The 22026-nt window shown below is 47.0% G+C and overlaps 1 protein-coding gene across 1 annotated transcript; it reads right to left on the bottom strand.

Annotated features, from left to right (window-relative positions):
• Positions 1–387: 387 nt before the first annotated feature.
• Positions 388–21063, bottom strand: LOC126651445 (rho GTPase-activating protein 39-like; the record flags this gene model as incomplete). Its single annotated transcript, XM_050337335.1, is given in 6 exon segments — positions 388–692; positions 4374–4935; positions 8284–8664; positions 8667–9684; positions 14985–15056; positions 20603–21063. Coding segments are annotated over 6 exon segments (2799 nt in total), but the record flags the coding sequence as incomplete, so codon positions are not given.
• Between the last annotated feature and the right edge of the window lie 963 nt (positions 21064–22026).

Consider the following 22026-nt stretch of genomic DNA (forward strand, 5'->3'; position numbering starts at 1 on the left):
GACCCAGAGGATCCCAGATTGATCCAGGGGACCCCACACTGATCCAGGGGATCCCAGATTTTGGGTGACCCCACACTGATCCAGGGGATCCCAGATTTTCAGCTGATCCCAGATTGCTCCGGGGGATCCCACATTGACCAGGAGGACCCCACATTGATCCAGGGGATCCCAGATTCTCAGGTGACCCCACACTGACTCAGGGGATCCCACACTGACCCAGAGGATCCCAGATTTTCAGGTGACCCCACACTGATCTGGGGGGATCCCACACTGATCCAGGGGATCCCAGATTTTCAGGTGACCCCACACTGACCCAGAGGATCCCACACTGACCCAGAGGATCCCAGATTGCTTCAGGTGACCCCACATTGATCTGGAGGACCCCACATTGCTCCGGGGGATCCCACACTGATCCAGGGGATCCCAGATTTTCAGATGATCCCAGATTTTCAGATGACCCCACACTGACCCAGAGGATCCCAGATTGCTCCGGGGATCCCGATTTCCACAGGGACTGGCGGGTTGTGCCAGGAATTCCCAGGATTCCCGGATTTGGGGTCTTTCAGATTGTTTTTGGGGGGTGTGGGGGGTGTCCCTACCATGGTGCTCCTCGATTTGAGGCTTGGGTTTCTTTCGCAATTTGGGTTTCTTCTGATTGGCGGTTTCCAGGAGGTGGCGGATGTGCCGCGTCACTGGGGAGAGACGGCCGGGACGGCCCCGAACACACGGAATGAGAGACGGGAACGGAATCCCAGGGAAAGAACGGAGGGGAAAGGAAGGGAAGGGAAAGGGAAATAACAATGGGAATAACAATGGGATGAAATGGGAATAAAGGGGGATAAAATGGGAATAAAAGGGGATGAAATGGGAATAAAAGGGGATGAAATGGGAATAAAGGGGGATGAAATGGGAATAAAAGGGGATAAAATGGGAATAAAAGGGGATGAAATGGGAATAAATGGGGATGAAATGGGAATAAAATGGGATAAAATGGGAATAAAGGGGGATAAAATGGGAATAAATGGGGATGAAATGGGAATAAAAGGGGATAAAATGGGAATAAGAATGGGAATTAAAATGGAAATAAATATGGAAATAAAATGGAAATAAAACGGGAATAAAATGGGAATAAGAATGGAAATTAAAATTAAAATAGGAAACGGAAATTAAAATGGAAATAAGAACGGAAATAAAAATGGGAATAAAAATACAAATAAAAATGGAAATAAAATTGGAAATAGAAATGGGAATAAAGAATGGAAATAAAAATGGAAATAAGAATGGAAATAAGAATGGAAATAAAAATGGAAATAAGAATGGAAATAAAAATGGAAATAAGAATGGGAATAAGAATGGGAATAAGAATGGAAATAAAATAGAAATAAAAATGGAAATAAGAATGGAAATAAGAATGAAAATAAAAATGAAAATAAAAATGGGAATAAGAATGGAAATAAAAATGGAAATAAAAATGGGAATAAGAATGGAAATAAGAATGGAAATAAAAATGGAAATAAGAATGGAAATAAAATAGAAATAAAAATGAAAATAAAAATGGGAATAAGAATGGAAATTAAAATGGAAATAAAAATGGGAATAAGAATGGGAATAAAAAGGGAATAAGAATGGAAATAAAAATGGGAATAAAAATGGAAATAAAATGGGAATAAAATAGAAATAAAAGGGGATAAAATGGGAATAAAATGGGAATAAGAATGGAAATAAGAATGGGAATAAGAATGGAAATTAAAATGGAAATAAAAATGGGAATAAAAAGGGAGATAAAAAGGAAAATAAAAAATGGAAATAAAAAGGAAAATAGAAAATGGAAATAAGAAATGGAAATAAAAATGTGAATAAGAATGGAAATAAGAATGGAAATTAAAATGGAAATTAAAATGGAAATTAAAATGGAAATAAGAATGGAAATAAGAAATGGAAATAAGAAAAGGAAATTAAAATGGAAATAACAATGGAAATAAAAAAGGAAATAAGAATGGGAATAAAAATGGGAATAAAAATGGAAATAAGAATGGAAATAGAAAATGGAAATAAAAAGGAAAATAAAAAATGGAAATAGGAAATGGAAATAAAATGGAAATAAGAATGGAAATAAAAATGGGAATAAGAATGGAAATAAAAAATTGAAATAAGAATGGAAATTAAAATGGAAATAAAAATGGAAATAAAAATGGAAATAAAAATGGAAATAAAAATGGAAATAAAAAGCAAAATAAAAAATGAAAATAAGAAATTAAATTAAAATGGGAATAAAAATGGAAAATAAGAAATGGAAATAAAAATGGAAATAGAAAATGGAAATAAGAATGGAAATAAGAATGGAAAATAGGAAAGGAAAATAAAAAAGAAAATGAAAATTAAAATAAAAAGAGAAAAGAAAAACACGAAAATAATAAATGAAAATAAAAAGGGAAATAAAAAAGGAAAGAAAGGGAAAAAAAGGAAAATAAGAAAGGAAAATAAAAAATGGAAATAAAAAGGGAAATAAAAAAGGAAAATAAGAAAGGAAAATAAAAAAAGGGAAAAAATGAAAATGAAAAATGAAAATAAAAAAAGAAAATATAAAAAATGAAAATAAAAAGGGAATTAATGAAGGAAAATAAGAAAGGAAAATAAAACATGAAAATAAGAAATGAAAGCAAAAATGGAAATAAAAATGGAAAAAAGAAATGGAAATAAGAAATGGAAATAAAAAATGGAAAAAAAATGGAAATAAAAATAGAAATAAAAAATTTAAACAAAAAATGAAAATAAAAAGGAAAATGAAATTGAATTAAATAAAAAATTAAATTAATCAAAATACAATCATGAAAAGAAATTAAAATTAAAGCATGAGATAAAAAAATTAAGGAAATTGAAATGAAAATTAAATGAAATTAAAATAGAGGATACAGAAATAAAAGGAACTTGAAATAAAAAATGAAATTAAATTAAAGGATACAAAAATAAAAGGAAATTGAATTGAAAAGTAAAAAATCAGGGAGAAGTAAAGAAAAATAAAAATGCAAAAATGAAAGTTCGAATTAAAAATAAAAAATAAAACATAAAAAATAAAAAATTGAATCAAAGTATAAATCAAAATAAATGAAATAAAATAATAAATAAATTAATTAAATAAATAATTAAAAAAATTTAAAAATAAATAAATAAATCAAAAAAGCAAATAAAACAAAAATGAAAACGAAAAACCAACCGGAAATGACAACAAAATGCAAATGAATCATATGCAAATACAAACAAATCATATGCAAATACAAACAAATCATATGCAAATGAGGACGTAAATCAAACCCCAATGAGACCACCAAAACCACCGACGACTGGACACAAAACCCAACGAAACTCTGGAAAAATCAAAACACAAAACTCCAAACGAGAAAAATTCGGGAACGACCCCGAGGGGGAAAAATGGATTGGACAGATGAGGGTGGGGGAGGGGTGGAGGGGGTGGAGCCTCTTCCGGGGGAACTCCGGGTGTGGAATCCGTTGGGAAATGAGTTCGACACCTCCAGGGGGGGTGGGAGAAGCTTCGGGAATTCCCTCGGGTGACGCTGGCACCGCTCCCTCCGGAATTCCGGGAAGGAGGAGGAGGAGGAGCAGGGTGGGAAAACCCCCAGTGGGGGAAGATCCTCACCCACCTTTCCAAGGAGGAACTCAACGGGGTGGGAAAGGAACCGAAGCCCGACACGCCGTGACGTCACGGGGTGGGAAAGGAACCAAAGCCCAACACGCCGTGACCCAACACGCTGTGACGTCACAGGGTTGGGAGAGGAACCCAAGCCCAACACGCCGTGACGTCACGGGGTGGGAAAGGAACCAAAGCCCAACACGCCGTGACGTCACGGGTTGGGATAGGAACCCAAGCCCAACACGCCGTGACGTCACGTGGGGTCACAGGGTAAGACGGGAACCCAAACCCAACAGCCCAGACACGATGTGACGTCACGGGGTGGGAAAGGAATCAAAGCCCAACACGCCGTGACGTCACGGGGTGGGAAAGGAACCCAAACCCAACACGCCGTGACGTCACGGGGTGGGAGAGGAACCCAAGCCCAACACGCCGTGACGTCACGGGGTGGGAAAGGAACCAAAGCCCAACACGCCGTGACGTCACGGGGTGGGAAAGGAACCCAAGCCCAACACGCCGTGACGTCACGGGGTGGGAGAGGAATCAAAGCCCAACACGATGTGACGTCACGGGAACCGTGGAATGATCCCACCGGGAAGGGACCTTTCTGAAGATCACCTCGTTCCATCCCCCGGCACCTTCCACATCGCTCCCAAATCCTCATCCAACCCGACCAAGGCCACGAACCCGGAGGCCACCGGCGGGCTGGGGGTTTCTCACTCACCTTTGGTGTCATTGACCGGATCCATGTGCCGGTAAATGTATCCCTCTAGGTAGGAGTGGAATTTGGGGGTGGGCGGGAAAAAGGCCAAACAGATGGCCATGAGCTCCCAGCCCCGGGCCAGGCTCTCGTATCGGAAGTTCTCGGTGGTCTGGCGGCACAGCTGGATGTAGAGCTCATCTCGCAGGCCCTGCACGCTCCAGCCCTTGGTGGCGATCTCCAAGGCCACGTTGAGCTGGTCCGTCTTGGCCCGCCGGTCGCCCATGTACATCTGGATGAGCTTGAAGATCTCGCACGCCTCCTTCTTGACGTTGCGGTCGTTGGTCATGATCATGGGCTTCTTGATGGACTCGCTGCTCCAGGCCAGCATGTTGGCGATGGAGACCTTGCGGCGGAAGAGCCCCTGGGTGTGCTTGTTGAAGTGCTTGGAGGCCCAGTTCTCGATGTCCGTCTCCGAGGAGGGCTTGCGCAGGTTGAAGGTGGGGAAGACGCAGCTGGCGCTGGGCATCATGTTCCGGCTCTGGCGGCCGCTCTCGAACTGCGCGCACGCGCCCAGGTCCTCGGACTGCGGGACACAGCGGGGGGGGGTTACTGGGGAGGGGGGGCTGAGGCTGGGCAGGGGGTCAGCTGATCAGACATCCACATGATCAACCAGCTGATCAACCAGCTGATCAGCCATTCAAATGATCAAGCAGCTGATCAGCCATCCAGATGATCAATCAGCCAAATGATCAACCAGCTGATCAGCCAACCAACTGATCAACCAATTGATCAACCAGCTGCTCAACCAATCAACTGATCAACCAACCAACCAATCAACTGATCAACCAATCAACCAATCAACTGATCAGCCAATCAACCAACCAACTGATCAGCCATCCAACTGATCAACCAACTGATCAACCAGCTGATCAACCATCCAACTGACCAACTGATCAGCCATCCAATTGATCAACCAGATGATCAATCAACTGATCAACTGACCAACCGACCAACTGATCAACCAACCAACCAATCAACTGATCAAGCAGCCAACTGATCAACCAACCAACCAACCAATCAGCTGATGAACCAATCAACCAACCAATCAACCAACCAATCAACCAACCAACTGATCAATCAGTTGATTAACCAACCAATCAACCAACCAACCAACAAACCATTCAACCAATCAACTAACAAATCACTCAACCAACCAATCAATCAACCAACAAACCAACCAATCAATCAACCAACAAACCAACCAATCAACCAAAAAAATCACTCAACCAACCAATCAATCAACCAACCAACCAGTCAACCAACAAACCAACCAATCAATCAAGCAAGTAAGCAAGTAATCAATCAAAAAACCAATCAATCAACCCATGAACCAACCAACCAGCCAAGAAACCAACTCACCAACAAACCCCCTCCGCCCCAAATCACCGTCCAAGGGGGTTCTGCAGCGGCCACAGGAGGAGGTTGGAGGCTCCTCCAAGCTGTGAGGAACACGGATGTTCCACCTTTACATCCCGCGTGCCGATGGCCACGAAGTGCCCGGGATTTACCCCTCGACTCTGCAGGGTACCAGGCTGGCAAGGACCCCTGCAGAGCAGTGCCCTCCTCCTCCTCCTCCTCCTGACCCCAGTACAGCCGGTGACATCACCCCAGGAGGTGGTGGGACACCCAAAGAGCTGGTGACCAGCACAGAGAAAGCCAACAAGGACAACTGGGATGGACAATCTGGTGGTCCCGGTGGTTTCATCGTCTGGGATGAAGTGGATGAAGTGGAACATCATCTGGGAACAGGCCTGGGAAGCAGATCCTGGAATGCTGGTGTGTTTGTGGCTCTTTCATGCCAAGGTTTTGAGGGACCACCTTGCCACGGAGCAACTTCCTTGAGGGACCAGGTTAGTGAAGACCAACTTTAGGAAGGGATCACCTTGTTGTGGACCAATTTCTTTGAAGGCCCAGGTTAGTGAGGACCAACTTTGAGGGACCAGGTTAGTGAGGACCAACTTTAGGAGGGACCACCTTGCCAAGGACCAATTTCTTTGAAGGCCCACCTTAGTGAGGACCAACTTTGAGGGACCACCTTGCCAAGGACCAATTTCTTTGAAGGCCCAGGTAAGTGAAGACCAACTTTGAGGGACCACCTCGATAAGGACCAACTTCTTTGGGGGCCCAGGTTTATAAAGACCAGCTCTGAGGGACCACCTTGCCAAGGACCAACTTTCTTGTGGGACCACCTTGGCAAGGACCGATTTCCTTGTGGCACCACCTTTCCAAGGACCAGCTTTGAGGGACCAGGTTAACAAGGAGCAGCTCTGAGGGACCACCTTCATAAGGACCATCTTTGAGGGACCACCTTACCAAGGACCAACTTCCTCGTGGCACCACCTTGGCAAGGACCAGCTTTGAGGGACCAGGTTAACAAAAACCAGCTCTGAGGGACCACCTTGCCAAGGACCAACTTCTTTGAGGGTCCAGGCTAACAAGGAGCAGCTCTGAGGGCCCAGGTTAACAAGGAGCAGCTCTGAGGGACCAGGTTAACAAGGACCAGCTCTGAGGGACCACCTTGCCAAGGACCAACTTCTTTGAGGAACTAGGTTAACAAAGATCAACTTCAAGGGACCACCTTTCCAAGGACCAGCTTTGAGGGACCAGGTTAACAAAGACCAGCTTTGAGGGACCACCTTGCCAAAGACCAACTTCTTTGAGGGACCAGGTTAATAAAGACCAGCTTTGAGGGACCACCTTGGCAAGGACCAGCTCTGAGGGCCCAGGTTAACAAGGAGCAGCTCTGAGGGACCACCTTGCCAAGGACCAACTTCTTTGAGGGATCACCTTGATAAAGACCAACTTTGAGGGACCACCTTGCCAAGGACCAACTTCTTTGAGGTACCAGGTTAGTAAAGACCAGCTTTGAGGGACCACCTTGCCAAGGACCAGCTTTGAGGGACCACCGTCATAAGGACCAGCTTTGAGGGACCACCTTGCCAAGGACCAACTTCTTTGGGGGATCAGGTTAATAAAGACCAGCTCTGAGGGACCACCTTGCTAAGGACCAACTTCTTTGAGGAACTAGGTTAACAAAGATCAACTTTGAGGGACCACCTTGCCAAGGACCAGCTTTGAGGGATCAGGTTAGTAAAGATCAGTTTTGAGGGACCACCTTGGCAAGGACCAACTTCTTTGGGGGACCAGGTTAATAAAGACCAGCTTTGAGGGACCACCTTGATAAGGACCAACTTCCTTGTGGCACCACCTTGCCAAGGACCAGCTCTGAGGGCCCAGGTTAATAAAGACCAGCTCTGAGGGCCCAGGTTACCAAGGACCAGCTCTGAGGGCCCAGGTTAAGAAGGACCAGCTCTGAGGGCCCAGGTTACCAAGGACCAGCTCTGAGGGACCACCTTGCCAAGGACCGATTTCCTTGTGGCACCACCTTGGCAAGGACCAGCTTTGAGGGACCACCTTGCCAAGGAGCAGCTCTGAGGGACCAGGTTAACAAGGACCAGCTCTGAGGCACCACCTTGCCAAGGACCAACTTCTTTGAGGGATCAGGTTAACAAGGACCAGCTCTGAGGGACCACCTTGCCAAGGACTGACTTCCCTGTGGCACCACCTTGGCAAGGACCAACTTCTTTGGGGCCCAGGTTAAGAAGGACCAGCTCTGAGGGCCCACCTTTCCAAGGACCAGCTCTGAGGGTCCAGGTTAACAAGGACCAGCTTTGAGGGACCACCTTGACAAGGACCAACTTCATTGAGGGCCCAGGTTACCAAGGACCAGCTCTGAGGGCCCAGGTTACCAAGGACCAGCTCTGAGGGCCCACGTTACCAAGGACCAGCCCTGAGGGTCCAGGTTAACAAGGACCAGCTCTGAGGGATCTCCTCCCCCCAGGACCCCGCGGCCGTTCCGGGCGGGCGTTACCTGGGACGGGTGCAGGTAGGGCTCGGGAGAGGCCAGGTTGGTCTGGACGGACACGCTCTTCTCCAGCAGGATCTGGGGGAAGCCCAGCTTCTCGAAGGTGTTCCTCTTCCAGTGCTTGTTCTCCTGCTGCGCCAGCGCCTCGTCCTCGCTGAAGGCCCTGACCACGGGGCCCGGCATGGGCAGGGGGAGGGCGCCGTCGCTCTCGTAGCCCGACCCGTCCTTTTGGGAGTCCCAACTGCTGCGCTGCTTCATGTGGTAATGCGCCTGCTGCGCCTCCCACGCCAGCCGCGCCTGGGCCAGGAAGGGCTCCGGGAAGGCCTCGGCCGCCTTGCTGTCCGTCCGGTTCCCGGGCGAGCGGTCGGGCCCCCGTTCGTCCCCGGCCCCCGCTCGGCCGGCGCCTCCCGCTCCCCGCAGCCGTCGGCGGGCTCGTGGGCCCCCGAGGCCTTCCTGCTTTTCCTCTTCCTGGTGGAGGGCGAGTAGCCCGCCGAGGACAAGGTGTCCTGCTGGCTGGACCACGACATGGAGTCCTCGGCCCGGGCCGCCTGGCCGCCGCCAGCGGGGCAGAAGTCGGGTCCCTCCATGCTGCTGTAATCGGCGGATTTGAGGTCGAGCCGCTGCTCCCGCAGCAGGCAGGGGCTGTGCTGCAGCGAGTAGGACCCTCCGACAGGGTTGGGCGAGTACTTGTGCCTCAAGCCCGTCTTCGCCTTGGGGCTGGAGCCCGCCTGCTCCACGTACACCAGCTGCCGGACGTACTCCTTGCCCGCCGGGCTGTACTCCAGGCTCACGAAGCGCTCGGGGCACTTCTGCTTGGTGAGCACCAGCTGCTGGTAGGGCGAGTTGGAGCCTTGCTTGGGCGACTGCAGGAAGGGCTGGGGCTTCCTCACCGGCGACCTCTGGGGCGAGGCGGCCCTGTAGGCCCCGCCGCCGGCCTCGTACTGCATGTCCACGGGGGGCTCGTCGTAGATGGGCGCCTGGTACTCCACGGGGGGCTCCTCGTAGAGCGGGGGTTCGTAGGCGTAGCGCGGCGACGACGGCTGCGACTCGCCCGACGGCCGGCGGGGCTGCACCGAGCACGAGGAGTCAGCCCGGCCCAGCAAGGGGGAGCAGCCACCGCCGTGCTCGGCACGCTTGGCGAAGGGCGACGCTTTCCTCTCCGGGAAGAAGACGGAGCCGTCGGGCTCCGAGGAGAAGGTCTGCAGGCCCGGGGATTGCTGCAGGCCCGGGGATTGCTGCAGGCCCGGGGATTGCTGCGGGCCCCCCGAGGGCCGGCGGGGCCGCGGCGCGGCGGGCAGGTCGGCGGCGTAGCCGTTGCCCTGGTGCAGGAGGAAGCTGGGCTCGCGCTCCGTCACCTTGATCAGCATCCGCTCCTTGGGGCCCGCCGTCCAGCGCAGAGACGACGTCCTGAAATGGGGGAGATGGATAAATAAAGGGGGGTCAGAATTCCCTGGAGTCCTGCTCATGATCATCACAGGTCATGGAAGAACACAAAGGGTGGAGGAGCAGCCCAAGCCTTTCCTGTCAGGTGTTTTATAAAGGAGACTCCAGGGAGCTGCCACCATCCCAAAACTGGTGGTACCATCCCACAGACCCCAGGAATTCCCAAAGGATGCCCAGGTTGGAAAGCCAAGCACACCTTGAGGTGGAAAATGGTCAGAATTCCCTGGATTCCTGCTCCTGATCCTCCCAGGTCGGGGAAGAACACAAAGGGTGGAGGAGCAACCTGAGCCTCTCCCATCAGGTGATGGAGACATGAGGGTGATGCCACCATCCCAAAACTGGTGGCACCATCCCACAGACCCCAGGAATTCCCAAAGGATGCCCAGGCTGGAAAGCCAAGCACCCCTTGGGGGTGGGAAATGGGTCAGAATTCCCTGGATTCTTGCTCCTGATCCTCCCAGATCATGGAAGAACACAAAGGGTGGATGTTCCCAAGACACCCAAGCCTCTCCCATCAGGTGATGTCACCATCCCAAAACTGGTGGCACCATCCCACAGACCCCAGGAATTCCCAAAGGATGCCCAGGCTGGAAAACCAAGCACACCTTGAGGTGGAAAATGTTCAGAATTCCCTGGATTCCTGCTCCTGATCCTCACAGTCGGGGAAGAACACAAAGGGTGGATGTTCCCAAGACACCCAAACCTCTCCCATCCCACAGAGCCCAGGAATTCCCAAAGGATGCCCAGGCTGGAAAGCCAAGCACCCCTTGGGGGTGGGAAACACCACAGGGGGGTCAGAATTCCCTGGATTCCTGCTCCTGATCATCACAGTCCATGGAAGAACACAAAGGGTGGAGGAGCAACCCGAGCCTCTCCCATCAGGTGATGGAGACTCGAGGGTGATGTCACCATCCCAAAACTGGTGGCACCATCCCACAGACCCCAGGAATTCCCAAAGGATGCCCAGACTGGAAAGCCAAGCACCCCTTAGGGGTGGAAAACACCACAGGGAGGTCAGAATTCCCTGGATTCCCCATCCCAGGGGCAGGAGAAGCCGCCTGTGCCCAATTTCACCTCTCCCACTTCTTGTGGCTTTCCTGCTTCTCACCCCCTCCATGCAGCCCCTTCCCGGGATTTACCCCCTTCCCTCCCGATCCCAGAGAGCTGGGAATGTTCCCCTGGAGAAGGGAAAGGATCCAGGGAGATCCTTGGAGAACCTTCCAGGGCCTGGAGGGGCTCCAGGAATTCGGGATTTGGGATGAAGGGCTGGAGGGACAGCACCCAGGGAATGAATTCCCAGGGTTAGGTGGGATATTGGGATGGAATTCCAGGCTGGGAGGGTGGGGAGGGGCTGGGCTGGAATTCCCAGAGAATCTCTGGATGCCCCTGGATCCCTGGGAATATCCCAGGCCGGGTTGGATCACCCCTGGGATGGTGGGAGATGTCCCTTCCCCTTGGCAGGGGCTTGGAATTCCAGGATCTTCAATCCAATCCCTTCCCAGGACACAGGGAATGGCTTCAAGCTGGGAAAGGGGAGATGTAGATGGGATTTTGGGAAGGAATCCTTCCCTGGGCTGGAATTCCCAGAAAAATGGGATTTTGGGAAGGAATCCTTCCCTGGGCTGGAATTCCCAGAAAAAACTGTGGCTGCCCCATCCTTGGGAGTGTCCAAGGCCAGGCTGGAGGAGCTGGACCCTCGGGAAATCCCCATTCCCACGGGAATCCCAAATCCAGCTGGGTTCCCACTCGGGGTCGGGTGTTTAATTCCCAGATTTTGCCTCTTCCATCAATATTCCAGCAGCAGGAAAATCCACCCCCTCCTCCTCTATCATTCCCACGCCCCTGGAGCAGCATCAGCATCACGGAATCATCTCCAGACACCAAACAACATTCCCAAAAACTCCAGAGCTGCTGCCGGGATTGTTTATCCCAAAACACCCCAAAAAACCTGGAATTTTCTGCCCTCCAAGGGAGGTTGAGGAAAAAACCTCAAAAAACCCTGGAATTTTTCATATTTATTTATATATTTTATATATTTTTAGATTTTATCTTTTATATATTTTATGTATTTCATATATTTTATATTTTTATATATTTATTTTATATATTTTATACATATTTATATATATTTTTATATATTTACTATATATTATTATTATTTATTGTTATGTTTTATACAGTTATATTTTTATTTTTCTGTATTTATGTATTTTATATATTTTAGATATTTCTATATTTTTTATATTTCTATATTTTTATATATATTTATATATATTTCTATATTATAAATGTCTATATTTTATATTTTATATTGTTATATATTTATATTTATATATTTTATATATTTTCTATATTTATATATTTATATATTTTATATATTTATATATTTATATTTTTCTATATTTATATATTTATATTTTTATATATTTAAATATTTTCTATATATATTATATATTTCTATATTTTATATTTTATATTTTTATATATTTCATACATTTATATTTTTATATAACTATATTTTTATATATTCTATATTTATATTTTCTTTATTTATATTTTTATATATTTATATGTTTTCTACATTTATATTTTTATATATTTATATTTTATATTTTTATATATTTATTTATTTATTTATTATTTATATATTTATATATTAATATATTTTATATATTCATACATTTTATATATTTATATATTTTTATATATTACATTTTTACATATTTATATATTCTCTATATTTATATTTTTATATATTTATACATTTATTTATTTATTTAATAACTAGAATTCTTTAAATTCCATTTCTTGGAATTTGGGGGTTTTTCCTCTGTGAATTCCCGGGAGAAAGCGATTCCCAAATCCCTTTTAATTTCCCATCAACCCCGCCCCCCTCATTTGCATCTCATTATCATAATTAAAGAGCCTCCAAATGACTTTCTCCAAATGAATTTCGATGTTCCTGAGTGGAGGGGGGAGCTCCAAGTGAATCAATCACCAGGTTTAAACATGGAAGTAGGAAATTAAAGAATTCTAGTTATTAAATAAATAAAGAAATAAATAAAAATGTATGAATATATAAAAATATAAATGTAGAAAATATATAAAAATGTAAAAATGTAAATATATAAAATACATAAAATCTATAAAATATAAAAATAAATATGAAAGCTATAAATTGAAATTTAATTCCTCTAAAATCGGGAATAATTAAAAAAAACCACAAAAACCCACCCAACCCTGGCATTTTCCAGGGTTTTCTGGGAAAAAACAACAAAAAAGCAGAAAATTCCCCCAAATCCCCCACAAAAAATCCCACATTTTTCCCCCTTTTTCCAACCCCAAATTCCCGATATTTTTCCTCAAACAGGGATCAAAGTGGAATTTTCCCTCTCCAGGATGAGGGGAAATTGGAATCATTCCCTCTAAAATCATTTTCCAAACTCCAGGACTTTTTCCCACTGGAAAAGCAATATTTGGAACCCCCCCTCTCCTTCCTTTCCCTTTTTCCAACCCCAAATTCCCGATGTTTTTCCTCAAACAGGGGTTTAAAAGTGGAATTTTCCCTCTCCAGGATGAGGGGAAATTGGAATGATTCCCTCCAAAATCATTTTCCAAACTCCTGGATTCTCCAGGATTTTTTCCCACTGGAAAAGCAATGTTTGGAACCCCCCTCTCTTTCCCAGAGTTTTTTTTCCAACCCCAAATTCCCGATGTTTTTCCTCAAACAGGGATTTAAGTGGAATTTTCCCTCTCCAGGATGAGGGGAAATTGGAATCATTCCCTCCAAAATCATTTTCCAAACTCCAGGATTTTTTCCCACTGGAAAAGTTATTATTGGAACCCCCCCCTCTCCTTCCTTTCCCTTTTTCCAACCCCAAATTCCCGATATTTTTCCTCACCTTCCCCTCCCGGGAATGGGAAGCATCTCCCTCCACATTCCGGTCATTCCAGAGCCTTTTCCAGGTTTAAATTGGGATAGGGATGAGGGATTGAAGCTCATCCCATCCCATCCCATCCCATCCCCCCCTCCCATCCGGGTGCCAACGGCACAGCCGGCGCTTCCCGCTGGGAATTCCGGCCTTGGGAAAAAAAAACAACTCCCTGAACCTGGAAAAGTTCCCGGGATCTGCTGGAAAAATACAGGGAAAAAAAGGAGGGGGGAACAGCAGAGCCCGCCCCAAAAACTTGGAAAAGCTTTTCCAGCTTGGAAAAACCTCCCTGGGATCCAAATCCCAGCTCTGGGATCCAAACCCGGTTGGAAAAGTCGGGAATTAAGGCTTGAGGAAGCCAGGGGGGAAAAAAAAACCGGGATGAAATCCCAAATCCCGCCCAGGTCGATCTTTGTCGCTCCCTGAAATTCCCAGGGAGTTTTGGAAGTTGAAATTCCTGCGGGAATTCCTACGGGATTTCCGGGATTTGGGGTTGTCCCTGAGCGTTTATCCCACACTTCCCAACCTTTCCACGCCTTGGAAATCCCGTTTTTCTCGGAATTCCACGCTCGGATTTTCCAATTCCCGCGGAAAACGCCGGGAATGAAGGGAAATTGGGGGGAGGAAACCCTAAAATATCGGGATGTTGGAGAGTTGGGATGGAGTTTTCCAACCCCTCCGTGGGGTTTTGGGGATAACTCCGGGCTGGGAACGGTTGGGATGGGGAGGGGACAGAGTTCCTGGTCTGGATCCATGGAATTCCTGCCCCTCAGACCTTGGGATGGGATGGGATGGGATGGGGTGGGATGGGATGGGGTGGGATGGGATGGGATATCTGGGCTGGGTTGGGATGGGATGGGATATCTGGAATGGGATGGGATGGGATGGGATATTTGGGATGGGATGGGGTGGGATGGGATGGGATGGGATGGGATGGGATGGGATGGGATGGATATTTGGGATGGGATGGGATGGGATGGGATGGGATGGGATATCTGGGATGGGATGGGATATCTGGGATGGATGGGATATTTGGGATGGGATGGGTGGGATGGGATGGGATGGGATGGGATGGGATGGGATGGGATGGGATTGATGGGATGGGATGGGATGGGATGGGATGGGATATTTGGGATGGGATGGGAAAACCCTCCAAGAATCCCCCCGCACGGGGATGGAAAATTCCCGAGTGGGATCCCGTGGTTGGTTCCAACTTTTCCTGGTGGGAAGGAACCCCCCAGACCAATCAGAACCAACCTCCCCTTGGAAATTCCGGATATGGGAGCGGGAAAGGATGTTGGGAAAAAGCAGGAAGGGAATTTTGTGGGATACCTGTAGTGCAGGAGCTGCCCCTCGGAGCCGTAATCCCGGAACACCTCATAGTCCTTCTCCAACACCCCGCAACTGCAAGGCAGGAAAAAAAAAACCGGGAAGAACAGGAATTTTCCCCCGTGAATAAATTCATTTTTCCACTCATAAAGCTGATTTTCCACCAATAAAAGGGATTTTCCATAAATAAAGGGGATTTTTTCCATGAATAAAATTGATTTTTCATAATTAAAAGTGATTTTTCCATAAATATAAAGCTGATTTTCCACTAATAAAAGGGATTTTTCATAAATAAAGGGGATTTTCCATGAATAAAATTGATTTTTCATAATTAAAAGTGATTTTTCCATAAATATAAAGCTGATTTTCCACTAATAAAAGGGATTTTTCATAAATAAAGGGGATTTTTCCATGAATAAAGGGGATTTTTTCCATGAATAAAAGTGATTTTTCCATTAATCAAAGTGATTTTTCCATTAATCAAAGTGATTTTTCCATTAATAAATGTGATTTTCTATTAATAATTGATTTGCCCATTAATAAAAGTATTTTTCCATTACTAAAGTCAATTTTCCACTAACAAAGATGATTTTCCATAAATAAAGGGGATTTTTTTCCATGAATAAAGCTGATTTTTCCACCAATAAAAGGGATTTTCCATAAATAAAGGTGATTTTCCATTAATAAAATTGATTTTTCCACGAATAAAAGCGATTTTTCCACTAATAAAGTTGATTTTTCAACAATAAAAGTGATTTTTCCATGAATAAAAAGTCGATTTTCCACTAACAAAGTTGATTTTCCATAAATAAAAGGGATTTTCCATTAATCAAAGTGATTTTTCCATTAATAAATGTGATTTTCTATTAATAAGTGATTTTTCCATTAATAAAAGTGATTTGCCACTAATAAAGTTGATTTGCCATAAATAAAAGGGGTTTTCCATTAATAAAGTTCATTTTTCCACTAACAAAGCTGATTTTCCACCAATAAAAGTGATTTTCCATAAATAAAGGGGATTTTTCCACTAATAAAGTTGATTTTTCAACAATAAAAATGATTTTTCCACTCACATAAAGCTGATTTTCCACTAACAAAGTTGATTTTCCATAAATAAAAGCGGTTTTCCATTAATCAAAGTGATTTTTCCATTAATAAATGTGATTTTCTATTAATAAGCGATTTTTCTATTAATAAAAGTGATTTTTCCATTAATAAAATGGATTTTCTACCAATAAAAGTGATTTTCCATAAATGAAGGGGATTTTTCCACTAATAAAGTTGATTTTTCAACAATAAAAATGATTTTTCCACTCACATAAAGCTGATTTTCCACTAACAAAGTTGATTTTCCATAAATAAAAGCGGTTTTCCATTAATCAAAGTGATTTTTCCATTAATAAATGTGATTTTCTATTAATAAGCGATTTTTCTATTAATAAAAGTGATTTTTCCATTAATAAAATGGATTTTCTACCAATAAAAGTGATTTTCCATAAATGAAGGGGATTTTTCCACTAATAAAGTTGATTTTTCAACAATAAAAATGATTTTTCCACTCACATAAAGCTGATTTTCCACTAACAAAGCTGATTTTCCATAAATAAAAGGGATTTTCCATAAATAAAGGGGATTGTTTCCATGAATAAAGTGATTTTTCAACAAAAAAAGTGATTTTTCCACTAATAAAATTGATTTTTCAACAATAAAAATGATTTTTCCACTCACATAAAGCTGATTTTCCACTAACAAACCTGATTTTCCATAAATAATCGGGATTTTTCCACTCACAAAGTCGATTTTTCCCAAATAAAAGCCATTTTCCCCCTCCACAATCCTGACTTTCCCACCCCAAAACCCCCTTCCCATCCCGAATTTTCCCCCAAACGCCCCCATTCCAAAAAACCTCCGGATAAAAATCCCCCCCCTCCCCCAAATTCCCTAAAAACCCTCCCAAAATCCCGGAATTTTCATTCCCTCTGCGCTTCCTGCTTATTTTAAAAGACCAGGAAAACTCAAAAAAGCTGGAATAGATCCCAAATCCGGCTCCAAATCCCGCCTGGAATTCCCACCCAAACTTCCACTCCCAGGGTTTTTTTTTTCCTTGGAATTCCGGATCCATCAGGAAATTATCCCAAAAATCCCTCCCAAAAAAAGGGAATTAAAAAGGAATCAAAACCCCCCCTGATTTCCCTTCCCTTCCCAACCCCTGGAATGAGCATTTTTCTCGGGAATATTGGAGGGAACGGAGTTAAGTCCGGGAATTTTGGGGGGTTGGGAATGGTTTTTCCAATGGGGTTGTTCCCAAATATCTGGGATCCAAGGGAAACTCCTCTGGGAAAAATGGGAGTTCCCCCCCATAGGGAAATTCAATATCCAGGGAAATTTGGGATCCCTCGAGCTGGGAAGATCCCAAGGTTTTCCCGGAGGAATTATCCCAGGATTTGCCCAGCCCTGAATCCCTCCCACCTTCCTCCTTTTCCAGGGAAATCCCTTCAGGCCACGCTCCAAACCCCCCTTTTCCCGAGGTAAAACCCAAATTCCAAGAGGACAAGGAAAATATTCCTGGCAGGGAGTTTTCCATAGGGAAAAAAACCACCAAATCCAAGTTGTCCCTGGGAGTGAAAAACGCCTTTTCCTGATGGTTTTCCCTCTTTTTTTCATGGAGCCCGGGACATGGGGCAATTCCAGGGGCGGAATTCCCTCCTTTCCTGCTGCCTGGGATGAGCCCAGGACGTTGGGAATTCCAGGTTCTCGGTGCACATGGATGGCTCAGATCCCATTTTTTTTCATGGATGGCTCAGATCCCTTTTTTTTTCATCCATTGGCACCCCAAGTCCTTCTCCCCAGGGCTCCTCTCCATCCTTCCCCCTAAATTCCAGGTTTTTTCCTGGGATTTCCCACTCCCAGGGGGTGATTTATGGAGGATCAAACCCCAGGAACAGCCTGAGCTGATCCATAAAACCCCTTTTCCCAAGGAAGGGAAGACCCTCAGGATGAGGGCTCTGCTCTCTGCTCTTTTCCTCTCCCAAAAAATCCATGGTTTTCTCCTCGGAATTTCCCACCCCCAGGAGATGATTTATGGAGGATCAACCCCCAGGAACAGCCTGAGCTGATCCATAAAATCCCTTTTCCCAGGGAAAGGGAAGATCCTCAGGATCAGAGTTCTGCTCTCTGCTCTTTTTCTCTCCATCCCTTCCTCTAAATTCCATGTTTTTTTCCCTGGATTTCCCTCAGCCCCAGGGGCTGATTTATGGAGGATCAACCCCCAGGAACAGTCGAGTTTGGAGAACCATCCCCAAAACATCTTCTCCCAAGGAAAGGAAGATCCTCAGGACGAGGGCTCTGCTCTCTGCTCTTTTCCTCTCCATCCTTCCCCCTAAATTCCAGGTTTTTTTCCTGGGATTTCCCACTCCCAGGGGGTGATTTATGGAGGATCAACCCCAGGAACAGCCTGAGCTGATCCATAAAATCCATTTTCCCAAGGAAAGGAAGATCCTCAGGATGAGGGCTCTGCTCTCTGCTCTTTTCCTCTCCATCCCTTCCTCTAAATTCCAGGTTTTTTCCCTGGATTTCCCTTCCCAGGAAACACCCCCAGAGGATGATTTATGGTGGATCAAACCCCAGGAACAGCCTGAGATGAGGAACCACCCAAACAATCCCTTCTCCCAAGAACGGGCAGACCCTCAATACGAGGGCTCTGCTCTCTGCTCTTTTCCTCTCCATCCCTTCCCCTCAAATCCATGGATTTCCCACCCCCAGGAGATGATTTGTGGAGGATCAAACCCCAAGTATAGGCTGAGCTTGAGGAACCACCCCCAAAACATCTTCTCCCAAGGAAAGGAAGATCCTCAGGATGAGGGCTCTGCTCTCTGCTCTTTTCCTCTCCATCCTTTCTCCTAAATTCCATGGTTTTCTCCTTGGAATTTCCCACTCCCAGGGGGTGATTTATGGAGGATCAAACCCCAGGAACAGCCTGAGCTGATCCATAAAATCCATTTTCCAAGGGAAGGGAAGATCCTCAGGATCAGAGCTCTGCTCTCTGCTCTTTTCCTCTCCATCCCTTCCCCTCAAATCCATGGATTTCCCACCCCCAAGGGATGATTTATGGAGGATCAACCCCCAGGAACAGCCTGAGCTTGAGGAACCACCCCCAAAATCCTCAGGACGAGGGCTCTGCTCTCTGCTCTTTTCCTCTCCATCCCTTCCCTTCAAATCCATGGATTTCCCTCACCCCCAGGTGGTGATTTATGGTGGATCAAACCCCAGGAACAGCCTGAGCTGATCCATAAAATCCATTTTCCCAAGGAAAGGGAAGATCCTCAGGATCCAAGCTCTGCTCTCTGCTCTTTTCCTCTCCATCCTTTCCCCTAAATTACAGGTTTTTTTCCTGGGATTTCCCACCCCCAGGGGGTGATTTATGGTGGATCAACCCCCAGGAACAGCTGACCTGAGGAACAATCCATACAATCCCTTCTCCCAAGGAAAGGAAGATCCTCAGGATCAGAGTTCTGCTCTCTGCTCTTTTCCTTTCCCCTCAAATCCATGGTTTTTTCCCTGGATTTCCCTTCCCAGGAAACATCCCCAGAGGATGATTTATGGAGGATCAACCCCAGGAACAGCCTGAGATGAGGAACAACCCATACAATCCCATCTCCCAAGAATGGGAAGACCCTCAGGATGAAGGCTCTGCTCTCTGCTCTTTTCCTCTCCATCCCTTCCCCTTAAATCCATGGTTTTCTCCTTGGAATTTCCCACTCCCAGGAGATGATTTATGGTCAATCAACCCCCAGGAACAGCCTGAGCTGAGGAACAACCCATACAACCCCTTCTCCCAAGGAAGGGAAGATCCTCAGGATGAGGGCTCTGCTCTCTGCTTTTTTCCTCTCCATCCCTTCCCCTCAAATCCATGGTTTTCTCCTCGGAATTTCCCACCCCCAGGAGATGATTTATGGAGGATCAACCCCCAGGAACAGCTGACCTGAGGAACAACCCATAAAACCCCTTCTCCCAAGGAAGGGAAGACCCTCAGGACGAGGGCTCTGCTCTCTGCTCTTTTCCTTTCCCCTCAAATCCATGGTTTTCTCCTTGGAATTTCCCACCCCCAGGGGATGATTTATGGAGGATCAACCCCCAGGAACAGCCTGAGCTGAGGAACAATCCATACAATCCCTTTTCCCAAAGAAAGGAAGATCCTCAGGATCCGAGCTCTGCTCTCTGCTCTTTTCCTCTCCATTCCTTCCCCTCAAATCCATAGATTTCCCTCACTCCCAGGAGATGATTTATGGAGGATCAACCCCCAGGAACAGCCTGACCTGAGGAACCACCCCCCAAAACATCTTCTCCCAACAACGGGCAGACCCTCAGGACGAGGGCTCTGCTCTCTGCTGTTTTTCACCTCGTCCTTTCCCCTCAAATCCATGTGCTTTTTTCCTGGAATTTCCCACTCCCAGGAGATGATTTCTGGAGGATCAACCCCCAGGAACAGCTGAGTTTGAGGACCCACCCCCCAAAACATCTTCTCCCAAGAATGGGCAGACCCTCAGGATGAGCGCTCCCCTCCCTCCTCCTCCCCCCACCCTCCCCTTTCCCTTCCCCCTTTCCCCTCCCCCCCAATTTACCTGTCGTGCTCCTCCTTGATCCCCCCGTAGCCGTGCCCCTGCCTCGGGGGCCGCTGCTCCTGCAGCTTTTCCGTGGCCTCGCCATCCCCATCCCCATCCCCGTCCCGCTCGAGCTCGGAGCCCGCGCCGCGGCCGGGGCCGCTCCCGCGGGGCGAGCCCGCGTTCTGCTTCAGCGTCTGCAGCTTGGCCAGGGGGATGATGTCGCAGCCCTGGGGCCGGTGCCACACGGTGCGCTGGCTGCCCGCGTTGTAGTAGTAGAAGCGCGAGGTGTTGGGGTCGAAGAGCTCCCACCACTGATCGTCGCTGGTGCGTTTGATGCGCACGCCGGCCGGCGGGTCCCACACGCACTCGCCCGTCAGCAGGTTGGCGTACATGCGCTCCCGCGTGCGGGGCTCGATGATCTCCACCCATTCCAGCCTGCGGGGAGGGGAGAGGGGATGGGGGTCAGCAAGGAGGGTGGCTCACATCTTGAGGGTTGGGAGAGGGGACTGGGGGGTCAGCAAGGAGGGTGGCTCACACCACATGGATCGGGAGAGGGGATGGGGGGGTCAGCCAGGAGGGTGTCTCACATCTTGAGGGTTGGGAGAGGGGATGGGGGGTCAGCCAGGAGAGAGTATCACACTTTAAGGGTCAGGAGAGGGGATGGGGGGGTCAGTCAGGAGGGAGCCTCAAATCCATGTGGTTCACAGGGGGAAAGCACCGGGAGAGGGGATTGGGGGGTCAGCAAGGAGGGAGCATCACACTTTGAGGGTCGGGAGAGGGGATGGGGGGTCAGCAAGGAGGGTACCTCACACCTCGAGGGTCGGGAGAGGGGATTGGGGGGGGTCAGCCAGGAGGGTGGTTCACAACACATGGATCAGGAGAGGGGATGGGGGGGGTCAGCCAGGAGGGTGGTTCACATCTTGAGGGTCAAGGAGGAGATGAACGGCCCCGGGGAGGGGAACAGTGGTGCCTTCCTATCCTTTCCAGCTCCTCACCACTACCCCACTTTTCCCCACTAATCCCACTTTTCCGAGGGATTCAGACCAATCCCTGGTTTCCAGCTCCCACAGGAATTCAGCAACCCAGCCAAAGTGATGATTCCATGACTTAAGACCAAGATGACTGGCGTGGATGACAACGATGGTTCCTTCCTCCACCTTCCATCTCCCCACCACTATCCCGCTTTTCCCCACTAATCCCGCTTTTCCGAGGGATTCAGACCAATCCCTGGTTTCCAGCTCCCACAGGAATTCAGCAGCCCAGCCCCTTCCAGCCCAAACTGCTGATTGCATGGTTCCAGACCGAGACAATTGACACGGGTGAGGAGAACGATGGGTCCTTCTTCCACCTTCCATCTCCCCACCACTAGCCCACTTTTCACACTTTTCCCCACTAATCCCACTTTTCCAAGGGATTCAGACCAATCCCTGGTTTCCAGTTCC

The sequence above is a fragment of the Myiozetetes cayanensis genome, unplaced genomic scaffold, assembly GCF_022539395.1.
Source record: "Myiozetetes cayanensis isolate MyiCay16 unplaced genomic scaffold, myiCay2020 scf612, whole genome shotgun sequence".
Taxonomy (NCBI): Eukaryota; Metazoa; Chordata; class Aves; order Passeriformes; family Tyrannidae; genus Myiozetetes; species Myiozetetes cayanensis.